The sequence below is a fragment of the Lacerta agilis genome, chromosome 2 (assembly GCF_009819535.1).
Source record: "Lacerta agilis isolate rLacAgi1 chromosome 2, rLacAgi1.pri, whole genome shotgun sequence".
Lineage (NCBI taxonomy): Eukaryota > Metazoa > Chordata > Lepidosauria > Squamata > Lacertidae > Lacerta > Lacerta agilis.
The window spans coordinates 47,375,313-47,391,401 of record NC_046313.1 but is presented as its reverse complement, the minus strand read 5'-3'; the positions used below and the strand labels follow the sequence as shown (position 1 = coordinate 47,391,401).

General features: G+C 45.6%; 2 protein-coding genes across 19 annotated transcripts in view; both read left to right on the top strand.

Annotated features, from left to right (window-relative positions):
- Window positions 1-939, top strand: part of ABLIM3 (actin binding LIM protein family member 3) — a 142,070-nt gene extending 141,131 nt beyond the window's left edge. For all 18 annotated transcript variants that reach the window (XM_033139918.1, XM_033139935.1, XM_033139934.1 and 15 more), the window contains one exon: window positions 1-939. This exon is cut by the window's left edge and continues 865 nt beyond it. The gene's annotated coding sequence lies outside the window, so the exon portion shown is untranslated.
- A 5,184-nt stretch (window positions 940-6,123) lies between these two features.
- Window positions 6,124-16,089, top strand: part of AFAP1L1 (actin filament associated protein 1 like 1) — a 73,498-nt gene continuing 63,532 nt past the window's right edge. The window contains exon 1 of the mRNA XM_033139916.1: window positions 6,124-6,531. Coding sequence (XP_032995807.1) covers window positions 6,504-6,531 — 28 coding nt within the window. The 5' untranslated portion in view covers window positions 6,124-6,503. The remainder of the gene's footprint in view (window positions 6,532-16,089) is intronic.

Below are 16,089 nucleotides of genomic sequence, written 5' to 3'. Positions count from 1 at the left end.
CAAATGCCTTATGTTTCTTTGCCGTTCGATTCCCATTACTCTGCCTTAGCCACCTCCAGGGCTATGTGCGCATTGTGCTGCTTGCTTTCTTCTTCCTCTTCTACTTCTTTAAATCAAAATTCTGCACCACGAAAAAGAATTGAATTCTGTGATTTGCATGCATTATATAAATTAAACATGTTTGCATATAAAAAAAACACAAGAACAGCCAAAGTCTGTCTAGGCCACCATTCTGTTTCCCACAGCAAAAAGCAGGGGCCCTTAGAAGTTAACAGACCGGCCACACACACCCCTGCAGTTTGCTCCCAGTTTCTACTAATCAGACACACTGCCACCGTGCATGGAGGCTGCATTTTGTGAGCGTTGGTAGCAGCTGTTGCTAGTGGTAGCACTATTCTCCATGAATACAAAAAATATTAATTTGCTTAACTTATTCTCCTCATCATCATAGTCGTATATTGCTTGCCCCAGGACCCTTAGAGAGACATCCTGGAAGTGCTGGACTTGGAGCACTTTCTGAGCCCTAGTCTGACTTCAGAGATTCCACCAGCCTCTTGCTTTTCTGAAATATGAAAGCTGGGGTTCTCCGAGTGCTGAATTTTGCGCTCGCTACATAACCAAACCCCACGTCTTCTGCATTTGCACAAGTTTGTATAATGGACACAGCCCTGGCTATGCCCTAACAGAATGACACAACGGTTCTTTTTAATGGCGCTCCCTTTCCATTCCTCCAGCTTCGTTCTGTCAGCCCATTAGTGGGAGGTCTAGCAGCCTATTAATCCAATAAGCACTATCTGCGGGGGTGGGGGGATTTTAATCTTATAAATCCCAAAATCAGCACTGTTCCCTCCACCCCCTGACTAGGAACAGCCAGCGCCCCTCTCTTATTCCTGAGGGAAACAGACACAATTCTCTCTTGACTATGTCCTTTTAATAAACTCTGGCTTTAAAAAAATGTTAAGAAGACATGACACTATATCCAGCTAGGTGTGTGATCATTGGGGGCACTGCATCTGAATTGGAGACTTCCTTCCATTCTAATGATGCAGTGGACATAACGGATGAATCGTACTCCAGAATTTCAAGCTGGCATAGAAAGTGCTGGCTTGTAAAGGAAAGGGGGTGAGCTTTGCAGAGGCCTCGGCACCTTCTGGAATACTATTTTCAACTTCTTTGGATTGGATTGGACTGGCCATTAGCAATGCCTCTGATCCCAGTTCAGATCAGTACGATCACCTTCTGAATGAAGAACTGTACTGTACATTGAATGTCTTTATCTGTGGAAAATTGTAGGCTTGTTCTGCTTTCTTTTTTTTAAAAAAAAGAAAAGATTTCTTACCTAATACACTGTTTGAACAAAAGAACTGTGCGCTGTCTTCTTATTCTATTATTTCTTCTATTATTTCATTAGATTTATTTACCACCATTCACCATAAGATCTTAGGGCGGTTCGCAGACTAAAATACAGAATAAAAACAGTAAATAATTAAAACACATTATTATTACTATTATTATTATTATTATTATTATTATTATTATTATTATTATTATTCCTGATTAGCATTCCCCGTCTTTAGAATGCAATGGCAAGGTCTGGGTCACAAAGCTTGAAACTCTGAGCAGGATCAACAATTGCATGTCCATCCATGTTAACTGATCCTTCTTTTACTATGCTAGAATTTCAGCTAGCTTTAAGGTAACAGAGAGACATCGTCATTGTTTTTTGTTCTTGGTAGGTGGGGGGAACAGGACTGGAGCTGTTGGTTGCACATTATTTATCTCCCTGTTCCAGCCTAGCGAAGAAGGAGCAAACCCATTACATAGCAAATTGAAATTGCACTGATAACCAATGCAAACTGAGAAAGCGATTAGTAGTTCGTTACCCCATTGGGCTTAGGGATCATTTATCAAGCTCTCTGATGCTGCCTACCTTAGGTAACCCTTAGCAGAAAGCACAAGGGGAGGACAAACATAAATCTCTCATCAGGAAGTAGCAGGTAGCCAAAGAGAGGAAATAACAATGGATTCTTCAGCTTTAGTGCTATTATGCAACAACCTGATAGTCATAAATGTTGGCTCAGTAATTGCATCAGTGGGGTGTATGGGGTGTGAGGAGGAGTAGTAAAGCCCAGTGCATAGGATTTCACAGGCCCTGCTGATCACATGACTGATGCTGCCTGCAAAAACCCCTTTCAGCCAAGGCCCATCTTTAGTTTCCCCACACCTGATGATGTCAGATACAGGGCAGGTGGATTAGTCTAAGAAACAGCCTCACAGGCCAAATGTGGAAGCTTGGTGGCCCTAATTAGGCCCATGGGCTGGAGGTTCCCAACCAAGGCTGTCAATTACCCTCTGCAGTGATGTAGAACAACAGCAGCAGGGATATTTAGAGCTTCCACTCAAAGGACTTCAAGTTGTAACAGTGCTTAGTACTTCTTGAATGCTTTTCATTTCCCAAACAATTTCCAGGATACTGCCCACTGAAGGAAAATGAATCTTGATGAGTGGGATTGAAATTCTAGATAAGCCATTCAGTTTTGGGCTGTCCTTCGGAAAGAGAGGCGATTTAGCTCAGATGGGGAGCAATAATGTGTGTTGTTACTATGAGGATGAAAGGATGATAAACAGAGTAGCAAATATTCTTCCTATGCCTATGGAATAAGAAACAGATTCGTTCTTATTTAAATAGGTGAAAAATGCTAGATGCAGAGGCTTAAACTGCCATTATTTCCCCCATCTCTGTGAATTTACATTATGCAAATTTAGATGACGGAGTCAAATTCTCAGCTTGAAAAGGTTTAATTTTGATTTGGTTCAACTGAAAACTGTACAGGGTGTAAAGCAGGGATCGGGGGACCTATGGCTCTCCAGATGTGATTGGACTGCTGCGTTGTTTGAATACTGCCCTGTGATCTTTACAGATGAAGGCTTACAAATAAATAAAACAATGCAAACACTTTTCCATAGACTTGGGTAACAATGTTCAGCGGCAAATAATGAAGAAATTAAGAAATCAAGAGATGTGGTCCTGGGATACTGAGACAAGACAGTGTTCTCATACACATTTCCAAAGCTGTATACCGCACACTTTTCCTATGACCTGGAAATATAAGCATTGTTGGTGCTGCAGTTCTAAGAACAGGCCTCACTAAACTCCGCAAGACTTACTTTGAACCAAGTATAGGGCTGCACTGCTGCTCTGTCTAAATTCTTCTCTTAAACATATGGATAGCACAGTTACTTTGTGCACAAAACACTATTGGGTATATTGTCGTTTACTTTGCTGAGATCTTGACTGAAACTTGAATTAACCACATGGACTCTGATGTGCAATACATTTCCACAGTGTTTTATTTAAAAAATCACGAGAATGGTTCCTTTTGCAAATTATCAAGTAGCAGCTATGACTGCATGCTGCAAAGTGTGTGGACAAAGGATTTCTAAATGCTAGCTCATCAGGAAGATCTGCTGTATGTTACAAACATAAGGGGGGGACACCTTAGTTTTAAATAAGTGCTGCTTCCCTCTCTAAGAATACCTCTCCTGAATGCACTCATACACACTCCCATACCATAAGCTCTACTGTAGGAATGAGGTTCTGCTGCAGCATTTTTGCTCTGTTCCCTTTAGCTTCAACTCAGAGTGGAAAGATTTACATGGATCAATACAGGGAAGGAGTCTCCTGCACTCAAGACAAAAACGAAGCAGGATAACAAGCCCCATCAGCGGAACAGGGTTGCTTAAGAAGCAAGGCAATATATATTACTCATTGATTACTAGATAAATTAGCACTAGATGGGGCTTATTAAGCCATGGTGAGTGGAATAAGCCAGAGATGGGACACTGTTTTCATTTCAAGGGCCGCATTCCCTTCTGGGCAACCTTCCAGGGGCCACATGCCAGTGCTGGGTGGGGCCGGAGGCAAAATTGAGCAGAGCAACAGGTGCAAATGTGATCTTTGCATGATGGCCGTCTCAAATGTATACACACCCCGGCTTAATTGCAACGTGAATGTGTCTTAAGTTTTTCAATTGGATCAAAGCTGGTTTGGAAAATGCCTCAAACAGCAGTATTTCCCCAGAAACTGCAGCAGAGATCTGGGATGTGGCTAATGTTGTGCTGCACAGTTTCAAAACCAAGGGGTATGATCACAGGGGAAAGGGGGGGAATGGAAATGTGTACACAGCCAAAGACCCTACCTTCCCTTGCTCGTTCTAGTGTTTGCATACCAGCACCTTGAATCAAAATATTAGTCTCCTGAGAAATCCTCATTATGTTGGGAACATTAGCAAAACGAATCCAAAAACCAGTGGCTAGCAAGACTCTAAGAAAGCCAGTTTCTCATGTAATACATCTTTTTTTGTATAATATAATCTATTATTACTTAAACAGGATGGTGAATAAAACTATTGCAAAGGAAGAAAAATGCAATTGAGAACTTTTAACTTGACAATTTGACCACTGAGAACAGTCATACACACCTGTAATTAACATCAGGCTTGAACTTTTACCCTCCAGTTCTGATTCATAGGCCAGCAGGATGCCTGGACCACCGCCTAGCCTGAGGGTGAGGTTAATAGGATTGGCCACAAAGTGGAAAAGCTTTCTAGGTTGCAACAAGCCATCAAACGAATCAGGAGACATGATTTGGTGAGCCTCCACCAAGCTGAGTGAATCACATCCCAGAGATATGGTCTTGGGTGCTTTCTTTTGGTCGAAGGAATGAAAAAGAACTTCCGAAGCATTTCACTTTACATGCTATGGGGAAGTTAGAAAAACTATGGTTTGCCTCTAGTGTAGCACTAAGTTATGCTTGTGCAACAGGACTCCCCAACCCTCCTCCCTCCATACACCTTCTAAAACTGTCCTGGGTCCCCTCCCCCAACCTCCCAGAGCAGATTTGGCGAGGATGCAGGGCGAATGAAGGCAGGGGGGGGGGTGAAAGTCCTGCTGCACAAGCAGAAATTCTTGTGCCAAGGGAGTTGAATACCACGCCTGTACTAAACATTCTTCCCAAGAAAGGAAAACTATAGTCTATTCCCAAAGACTCTTACCTTATTATTTTTTATTAGTATTTATCAGTCGAGCAAGGACACACTGTTTTGGCCCTGAAAACTAATATACCTGGCCATTCCTCATGACTTGCTCTTGGGTTCACCATCAGCCCTTCTAATTTTGCTTCTGTCATCCAAGAGATCCAAAATGGAACGGTATCTTCACATCTGATAGAGAAAATGAGTTACTCCATAGAGAATTGTCTTCATGTTGGGGGGCAGCATGACTAGAAATAGCAAAACAAAGGATAAGCACAAGAGAGAGTGCTCTAGATCCGTGGTACCAACAACTGTGGATCACTGTATTAGCTGAAAAATTAAAGCAATCTCACACGGTTACTGGATATCAGAAACAGGCAAATTTATTGAAATATAGCATCTCTTGATTACATACTTTACATAGCAGGCATCTGGAGAGAAGAGGAAATTTTAGAACTGCCCAGTAGTGATTGTAGTTCAGTTCACCCTGTGCATTTTCCTCCTGTGTGCACAATGCCTTCTTGCTTAGAGTCACACATCCCATGACATTCAGAAGCCTATACAGAGTGGAAGAAAATCCTCAGAGCTGAGAATTTGACAGCAGCAATGTGGAACTGTGTTGTGGCATCACAAACTCCAACAAAGCTTTATTTGGAATGAGGGATATTGAAGTGCTGTGATGACACTTTTAGGCTTGAATGTTTTATGTAGCTTTCCCTCAGTAAGTTCACCGCCAGTCCACCGCATCAGGCAGTTTGAGAATCACTGACACTGACTTAAGATTATGCATTTTTTTTAACAGTACGAAGTAACTTTTTGGACTGCCTATTTTTTCTTACTTGGGGTCTGGCTGCCCATTAAAAAAACAACAACAAAGAAATGGATGGGGTGCAAGGCTACCCTAGCATGAGGGGGAGAAAGAGAATTAGACAAGTAAAGGTGCAAGTGTGCGACTGGGGGGCACCAATCGATGGGGCAAGAGAAGATCAGGAAGGTGCCCATGTGAGCGCAGACCTGGAATTGGGAGCGGCTGACTCTGCGAGGCTACTGTGGCAAAGGACTTGGGGAAAGCCAGAGAGAGAAAGGCGGGCCTTTCCCTTCAGCAGCGTTGTTGAGGCTGCTGTCATTGTATGCCGATGGCCGCACCTGATCCGGAAGGGCGGGGTGAGCGCCTGGAGCCGAGCCCCCTGTCCCAGCGGAGGCTCGCCCAGCAAAGGGAGAGGAGCGGCGCGTCCTGCTGGAAGGGCGCTAAGACCCTGTATCTGACGCGGAGGAAGCGGCGGGGAGGGACTGCGCGATCTGCGGGAGCCGGTTTAAAGGTTGACGTTTGTGTGCCGGAGGAGCCGGGCGCATCCATCTGGCTGGTCCGCGCCTGAGCCGAGCGCGCTCGCCAGGGGGACGCAGGGCGAGCGTCTTCTACGTGGAGCGAAACGGGCGCCACGAGAACAGCCGCCTCTCCTTCGCCCATTAATGCCCTGGACCATGGACAGGCTCAGCGGTAAGCAGAACGCCGGGCCAGCGCCCAGATGGAGGCTGCCTGTATCGATCCGGTCGTTTGGGTCTGGAGTGGGGCTGGTATGCTGAGGGGGGGGGGGGTTCGCATCTGATTGGATTGTCGGAGAACGGGGCCCGCTTGCTCCGGATGGGGCGAACACTTGTTGCCGCGTAATTGGGAAGCTGGAGAGGGCAGCGCCCTCGAGGGATCCCCTGGCGGTGCGAGATCTTCGGTTTATTTAGCCCCGTAGCGTCAGCTGCTCCGGATTGCCCGGTTCCTAGGGGAGATCTCCCCATGCAAATAAGACCTGTTTGCACCCGCTCAGTTGTCTAGAAAGCCTCGCTCGAGAGAGCGTGCCATAGTAATTCATGCTATCCGTCGCGGTTCGCGCGCTGTTGATTTGTGCCTCGGTCAATATTCTGATCAGAAGATGAAGCATGCCACGCCCACGCGTGCTCACATTCACAGCACGTTCCGCGTGGGGATGTACCATTGTGTGCTTCAACGTGGGGTGGGGCGGAGAGAGGTTAGAAATCGATAGGGCGGGGGGACGTGATCGCAGTTTTGTTTCCATGGAGTAGTATTTGGAAAGCTTAAACGTGGGTGGTCAAATGGGATTCTGATCTATATATTTTAAAATAATCGCGTGAGAATAATCGTAGGACAGCTTTAGATCTATGGTGAAAAGCGCTTTTGCGTGAGATAGACATTAAAAAAAAGAAATAACAACACAAGCTAGATGTGCGCGCCCAAAATGGTTAGTAAATGGCATTGTCTTAATGGGGCTTTGTGTAACCCGGGCGCTTGGAGGTGGGCGCGCGCGGTTGCCAAATTGCGCTGGAATAATCTGCTTGGCTCCCTCCAGACTTCATTATTTCTTCACTGTTACTCCACCGATAGAGGGGATGACCTAAGACCTAATTTAAGAACGATCTCGGCCAGGAGGGATTGTTGTGTTTACTCCCCATGTGCAAGACACCACCGTGAGCTGTTTAATTGTGAACTGTAGGCCTACACACACATCAGCATGCTTTCGGGCCCCATCCTGTGCGTGTCTCCTTGGAAGCAAATCCCATGAGTTCAGGGAGACTTACTCCCAAATCAGCGTGCCCTGGGTTGCAGCTTTCTCTGTTATTAGGCAGTATTCTGTTGAGAGAAGCCTCTTCTGTTCGATGTGGTGGAGAGAGGGAAAGCTGATGAATCACTTTAAATAGGCTGTATCGGGACATATGTGCTTTTAAAATCTCTGTGCTGTTTTGGAGAGGCATTACTCACCTTATAGTGGCTTAGTGGCTAAATTGCTGGACTAGGAGCAAGTTGACACAGGTTCAAATACTTGGCCGTGAAGCTCACTGGGTGACTCTGGGTCAGTCTCCCCTTCCTTCTCTCAGCCTAGTCTACCTCACAAGGTTGTTTGTGAGGATAAAATGGGAGAGGAACAGCCTTGCAAGCCACCCTGAGGAGGAATTATCAAAGTAAAAATGGAGTAAATAAAAAGTCAGCAAGTAATTGTTGGGTGCACAAGAGTCGTGTTGGAGATGAGCTTGTTTTTAGTAGCACCAAAGATCACAAGAATCCACTCTTAATTGATCTGTCTAGACTCGATCATGTGGTGGTCACCACACCATGTCAGTTGATTATGCACAAGATTTGACTTCTGATGTGTGTCTCCCCACTTCCAGCTACTCTCTGAAGATTGGAGAAGAGACTCTCTTAAGAATATTAGGGGGGGTGGGCAGGGGAAGGACTACACCATGTGAAAAACGAACAACATATTTTAGCTGCAGCCCATTGATTTTCAGCTTTGTATTCTTGTTATAAAAAGTGCACCTAGACATTCCGTTGTTGCACCCATTACCTAGGTTTAAGGTGTCATTTAGCTCCTAGCTTTCATATCTCAGTTTCTAACACTGGCCAGAGTCCCTCTCTCTTCCTCTCTGTCTCTGTGCTGGTTTTTCAATGCTACCTTTGTGGTAGCTGCATAAGGAATGGCATTCGAGCTGTGGGTGCTATGCAGAGAGACACTTGTGTGAAGGCCAGTGTGGGCAGAACTCAGCGAGAGTTGACTTCTAGAGCACTGCTCTTGACTTGGAATGGCTCTTGGAGGGCTCGCGGTGTGGATTTCTAGAAGTCTGTGCTCATGCCTCCCCTTAGCTTCCACCCAGTGAATACTGCGGCTGTGGTGCTTGCAGTAGCTACTGTCCCGAATGTGGCTGTGCAGATTTTCCCGTCTCATGGTCCTTGCTTATTCATGTGCAGTTCTTGACCTGTTTTCAGTACATGCAGGTAAAGATAAGCAGAGGAACATAGCAGGAAAGGAGTTGTGGCAGGAGACACAACACACGACAAAACTTATTTGCAGGTGCAATTGCTTTGCAAGCGCTAACGTGTTGCGGCCTGGCTTCTCTTGGAAGAAAAGCTTCCAAGGTGTCTTGCTTGCCACAGTTAGTGGAATGAAGTGAACTCTAACGTGGGGGGCAGGACAATAATGATAGTAATACGTTTTCTGTGCTGTGTCACAAGTGTGTTCATCTTGGCCCCTCTTTTGGAGAGCATCTGCAGCAATGCCTCTCTGCTTCTCACCTCTCTCTCTCTCTCTCTCTCTCTCTCTCTCACGATGAAGTGGGACACTCGTGTAGAGTGGAATCTCAACTGTTTGTGTCTGGAAATGCTATGTATATCTCCTCTATATACAGTGAACACATTCCAGCAGCAGTCTGGGCAGCTGGGGCAGTCTCAGTAAGTTTTTTTATTTTTTTGCTATGACTTGTGGCTATAAATAAACCCTCTTCTGCACTTGTCCACCATAGGCTTTTGCTGAGGGCTGCAATTTTTTTTAGGGTGGAGAAGCCTCACTAGACAGGAGGGCGAATGCCAGTACCATCCTGCCTGCAGGGCAGGGGGTGGCGCAGAATGGCTGGAGAAGCAGGAAGGAGAGTGAACTCCCCATTTCCAGATCTGCCCTACAAAAGAAGTGACAGTGTGATCTTGGGACCTGCGATGTTTTAAAGCGTAGTGGAAACTCATCAGCCCATTGCAGATCCTCTGAAGGTCAAGGGTTCTCCCTTTTCCTCCATGTAAAAGGATGGGTGATGCTTCCTCTATGGAAACGAAGCGATCTCCTGCTCCCCGCTTGTAAGTGATTGAGCATTTGGAGGCCAACCCATGCTCTGCTTGGGGCCTGCATCCTGTTACTCAGCCAGCTCTTGAGGCTGGGCAAAAGGCTTGGCACTGCTTCATTCTTGCATCCCTCCTGAAGCAGGAAGCATTTCTGCTGACTGTCGATAAGGGAATGCCTCTTGCAATGTTTTTCTTGGGAATTCTGACTGCCTTGCTTCCCCAGTGGGGGAACTTGTTGAGTGCTGAAAGCCACTTCTGAAATATCATGAGCCAAGTCTGCAGATAATCATGTGCATACTTTGCTCAGAGGCAACGAACCTGATGTGCATATATTGTTCATTTTTTAATTTAAAAAAATGTCTGCTGTTGAAGCTAAGACATGGTACACTTAGTGCCCTTGCGGAGCGAGTCCCTTCAAGCATGAAGAAAGTGGAGCCAGCCCTCGGAGAAAAATCTTAATCTTGAAATGCATGATCCACTTCATGAAATATAAACACTGAAGAACATAAAGAGTGGCCTTGGTTTGGTGCTTTCATCTGTAAAATGGGACTGAATATGACCTTCATAGTGGCGAGATGCAGGAGCAATGTTGGGGACTTAAGAGATTTGAGGCATTGGCCCACAGACATAAATTTGCACGTGCTAATTTGTTTTGTTTTTAAACAAAATTTACGTAACACTTGAACCTAAGAAAACCTGTAAGCCGTTTAGGAGAAATACTAAATTTATCAGCAAAAACAGCTTAAAACAAGTTATAGAAGCACTTAAAAGATAATTGAAATTACAGCAGACTAAGAAGATATTAAAGCATGTCAATATCCACATGTCTGGCTAGGCTTGCTTAAGCAAAAATGTTTTAAGCAGGCACCAAAAGGAAAACGGTGAAGATGCTTACCTGATGTCAATAGACAGGGAGTTCCAAAGTTTAGGTTCTGCCCCACTAAAAGACCCATATCTTACAAGTGTGGAACGAGTATGTTGGGGCACCTAGAACAGTTCCAGTTCCTCCGGGGGACACACACAGTTGAATGGGCACATGTCGAGTAAAGCAAACTGCTCCCAAGCAAACCATTACCAATTGTAGTACCTTAAACTTGGTGCAATAACAAATCAGCAACCAGTTCAGATCTTTTGAGCTAGAAGAATCACTAAGGAGTGCAGCTGAGCATTCTCGATTTCTTAATGATCGTCCAAAAGAAAGAAGGGAAAGAAAAGGTTCCAGGACTGTGTTCTTCAGAGTGAGCAGGAAGACTCTCATCCTGCTTCCCTACACTTGCCTGCACACCACCTTAACCTCCCAAGTGATGGTTGTCAACAGAAGTGCAGTGGGGGGGGGGAGGATTGGCTGAGGTTTTTTTTTTTGCCAGTAACCCAAATGTGATAATCTTGGCTAAAATGCCCTTATTGACTCCTAGACCCTTGAGTTCCAGAGTGCAGAAGTGTAGCCTGTGATGCAGGCTTTATAACTCCTTAAAATCTATTGTCTTAATACTTTTTCAGACTATGCTGTCCCATCTTGTCTGACAGCTATTTAAATATTTACAGGACAGGAAAAAGGATTCCAAATTCTTACCAGAACCCATAAATCTATTGTTCAAAAAGCCTGGGGTGGGTGGGATAGCTGTTAACTCAACTCATTATCCCTTCAGTCTTGAGAGATATTCCCCTCCCTCTAAAATATCACAGCTTTTGCTGTCTGTGTACTTAATTGTATCTCCATTTCCATAGAAGCCAGTTGGCATCACTGTGGATGAATGAGCTAAGCATTTGAAACAGGCAGACCTCGCCTTTGAAAGTCATGCATTCAGAAGAATAGACTGTGGCATCTTTTAATAGTACACCCTGATGATAAGTCACTGTGGGTGGTTATTCAACTAAGTTTAATTCAGAGTAGATCTGTTAAAGTTAATGCACCTCACTTAGCCATAGTCATTAGTTTCTGCAGAATGCTGTTGGGTCCCTCCAGACTGGTGGGGAATATGTGTGTATTCTGCAACATGTCGTTGATGCAATGATAGTGGATTTATACTGAGCCATTCCACTTTATTAGTTGTTCTCCAGTGCACCCCAAGGTTAGCACATTGTCAACAAAAATGGAACAAAAGCAACAACACTCCTGGAACATTTGTGGTATGAAAAGTTACAGGATTTTAGCTGGAAACTATGGGGGAATGCCCCAATTGGAAGCAAATTGTCTGACCTGAAACTTTTGCAGGCACACACAGTATTGAAAGCACAATTATGTATAACTGTCCAGATACCATCATGTGCACAAAACATCATGAACGCACAATAAAAAGCACAACTAGAGCAGCCCATTGTCTTTTACTTGCCTTCAAACAGACCAAGGTTCTGCCATCCTCTAAAAACCCTTCTGTGCCCAGACTTTCATATATATTTTCATTTGATGTTGACAAAGAAGTCGGGGCCCACATATTTTGGGTGGCCTTGGCATCTGGCCAACATGTTGTGGCCACCGTTAGTTTTGTCCCTCCCTTGAGTCCTCTGGTGTGCACAGAGGATGTGGGGAAAAGGGAGAATCATGTCTGATGCAGAACAGAATTAAGCTGGTGAGACTTTCTGTTGCCTAAGCTGCAGGCATGGCATGAGAAGCGAAGTTCCATCTGGAGAGCTATTGTGGGAGTGGGCTAGTTCCTTCATGCCTGCTTGTGGGCTTCTCAAGAGGCATGTGGCTGGCCACTGGGAAGCAGAATGCAGGACTAGATGGACCTTGGATTTGATCCTGCTCGATTTCTCTTGCTGTTTTACCTGTGCATTGATCTTTTTAGAAGTTCTGAGTGCATCCAAAGTGCAACAAAGTGGTGAGGGAAGGGATGCTTGTTGAATGGTGGCTACAGTGAATGCGTTTGCAGATCCTTGCTGAGAATGATTGGACGTGAATATTGATCCGTCCAGGTTCTGCTAGCCAGCTGTCACTCACTTCCTGAGCATACTTATAGATTGTAGCAGAGTTGAGACAACTACCCGCTCCAGTTTGTATGAGTTGAAACGTCAGCTAGCTGCTCCGGCACTCGGAGCAGCAGGGACGGAGTGATCTGCACATAGGGGGCACTGCACGGGGATGCTGTGGTGATCTGCCCAGGGGAGTGGTGCGGTGTGTTGTGCTGCTCATGGAGTCTGTCTCCTGGACACAAGCCCCACACTGCCGTTTCAGGCAGTGCGGGGCCCCGAGCCACCACGTCACTCCCAGGAGAGAGATGTGGCTCAGGTGCGCTGCAAGCCAGGCCCGTGGTAAGTGCCAACCCCCACAGTGTGCCATTTTGTCACCCCCCTCAAGGATGACACCTGTGGTGGACTGCACCCCCCGTACCCACCTTCCTACGCACCTGGGTCACATCCTACATGTGACCAACAAGACCATAGGTTATGGAAAATCTTCTCTGGTACAATGGTGTATTTGGACTCCTTGGGTGCTTAAACACCCAACATGTTAGGAAGGAGGGTGACCTGTTTAACATCAAAGTCAGGGCTAGTGTGGCTACTCTGGCCAACATTATTACCAGACTCCCTGCAGGTGCTTGCAAGCTGATTCCAAAGCTTGGCTACCTGTCACTTCAGTTTTGGAACGCAGCCCTTGTGTGAGAGATGTCTAAGGGCCAAAGGGATGGGATCCATGACTAGCCAACTTGATGCAGAGAGTGAAGAGATAACTCGTCCTCCTTCACCACTATTTCCTCAACCTAATTCCTCCCTCAATGTACTGTGAGTTACAGTAGAGAACACTCTGTGTGTTAGCAATGTAGGCTACCCTCTGATTCCCATGGGTGCATGCGATGGAACCCACAGCGTGGTCAAGTGCTGTACAACAACAGACTTGTAAAACGTGTGCTCCTGTCCACAGCACCCTTTGTTTGTACAGTCAGGGCTCTTTAGTATTTCAGTTGTTTTTAAAAATACGTTGCATACAAATTTTCTTCCTGCTGCAAAGTCCCATGTGTGTGTTTTAACCCAAGAGCGTAACACGGGGAACCCTTCAGTTCCTTGCGTGTGATTACGTCAGACCAGTATGCAGCCTGTGGGGCCTGCCTTGCCACAGAGAAAGGGTGACATTGGATTGGGTGGGCGGAATCCTGAATCATTCTTGATCTTCTGCCTAAAATCCACTTTGGGAATTCCACCCTCTCCTAAAATGCAGCCAAATTCAAGGGTGTGTGTTGTGAAAGAGGGTTGGGGATAGGATCACCGCACCCCCAGCTGCTACGGAGAGCAGCCCTCCCCTACATTGCTGCAATTCTATCTCTTGGCAACTGAGTCACTGCAATGGAAGGAGAATCAACGCTGGGGCAGCTCTTTATAATACGTGGCAAAGAAGGAGAAGGCAGCCATGCTTCTGAATGTCAGCTGCAGGAAACCGTAGGAGGGGAGACTACACTTGTGCTTGGGCTGGCCACTATCAGAACAGGATTCTGGGATTATAGACTGGCCTGATCCATCCATTCCATTTGGGGTTTTGAGTAAAGGTGCTCACCCAGGTCCCATGGAGGAAGGTGAGCATTAAATGGAGACCAGATTCATCAAAGTGTTTGCTTCCCTCCAGCCTTGCATCCTCATGGATGGGCCACCCCTTTCCTCCAACAAGTTCAGAGTGGTGGACTCTTCATCTCCCCATTTCATTCTCACAACAATCCTGTGGGGCAAGTTGGGTTGAGAGACGGTGTCTGGCCTAAGATCACCCAGTAAGCTTCATGGCTGAGTGGGGATTTGAACTCTCATCTCCCAGGCCCTACCTAGTCCAGCCACTGCAGCACACGACATCTCTACTGCCTAGACCAAGCCTGGGGGTTTTGTGGCCCTCTAGTTGTTGCTGTTCCCATCGCCCCGATCATTGGCTATGCTGGCAGGGTCTGATGGGGATTGTAGTCCAGCAACATGTGGACGGTCACAGGTTCCTCAGGTTTGGCACAGACCCTAGATTTTGTGACGCCCTTCCTTAAAGACCTGCCAGAGAATTCCCCTTCAGCTTTTGCCTCTGATACTGTGCCTGCAGACTTCAGGGTATCCAAACCTTCATCACCGCTGTGCAGATGACATGAGTCACATCACCACAATTCTGCCCCTCCTCTGCCTTTTGCATTCTTCCACCAACGCTTGAGCACGGGGCGTGCATGGTGCAAATTATAGTCATTTATACGTGAGAGCAATTTATCTTTGCTATCAGCTGTGCTTAGATAGGAACAAAGGAAATATGGAAATAAGCCCAGACATAATTGAAAATCCAATGTCAAGATACAGGCAGAGGAGGGAGAGAACTTGTGGGCTGCTCAAGCATTGCTTTCTGATTATTGTTGTAGCTGCTCCCTTGTCAAACAGACCAGCCGCCGCTTGAGCTTCCAGTAGCTTGGCTTTTTAGCAGTGGAAATCGCTGGATTGAAACCAGTCAGCAAAGCTCCAGCCAGGGCCCCCTTTCCATTTCCACACTCAGGCCATTAGTGACTGATTCATTCTCCCTCAGGATGCTGCGCAATCTAGTAGGGGGAAATGGATTTGATCTCTAGAGCTTGTGTAACTTGGAAACAGCAGTTTCCAGAGGGAACATGTGGCTTGATGGCAGGGTGCCAGGTGCATTTTGCACCTAAAGATTCTCGATTTGCAAGCATTTCATTTTTTAAAAAAATATGATTTTTATTAAATTTTCTGTTTTACAATTTAGAATATTCATTTAAACAGCCTTAAAATATCAAAAACTTCCCTTCTTCTCTTTCCATGGTTCAATTTGCATAACATAAATCCCTGCATATGGTACCAATATTTTTATTATAAACACCAAATTAAACAAGTATCAACAGTTTCTGATAAAATATGATATTGACAATGTGTCTCTTATGTGAATTGTGTATTAGTTCATGCTTATCAAAATAATAAATAAAAAGTATTGCCAAACCCCCCCCCCCCAAATGGTGACTAGACATTCTGTTTTGGCACCCACAACCCAGATCCATTTGGCTCCTAGCTTTTCTATCCCAGTTTCTAACACTGCTTGATGAACTTGACTGTTGCCCATCTGCAGTAGGTGATGGCAGCAGAATTTCTTGTTCACCTCCTGATAACACAGATAAAACAGGATAGCTCAGCTGGATAGAGCATGGTGCTAATAGCACCAAGGTTGTAGGCTCAATCCCCATATGGAACAGCTGCATATTCCTGCATTGCAGGGGGGGCTGGACTAGATGGTTCTCAGGGTCCCTTCCACCTCTACAGTTCTATGACTGGCTTACTGAACAGCTGCAATAGGCCCTTTTGGCAACCAAAAATGTATATTGAATGGGCTTCTCGCATGTTGCGTTCAGTGATGAGTGCCAGGCACAAAATTCCAAGGAAATATGTTGAATGACAATGTGCCAGGAATATCTAGATTTCTGCAGCTGACGTCCCAGATGTGTTTTGCTCTTCACTTTAATAGATCTGGGACTGATCCTATGA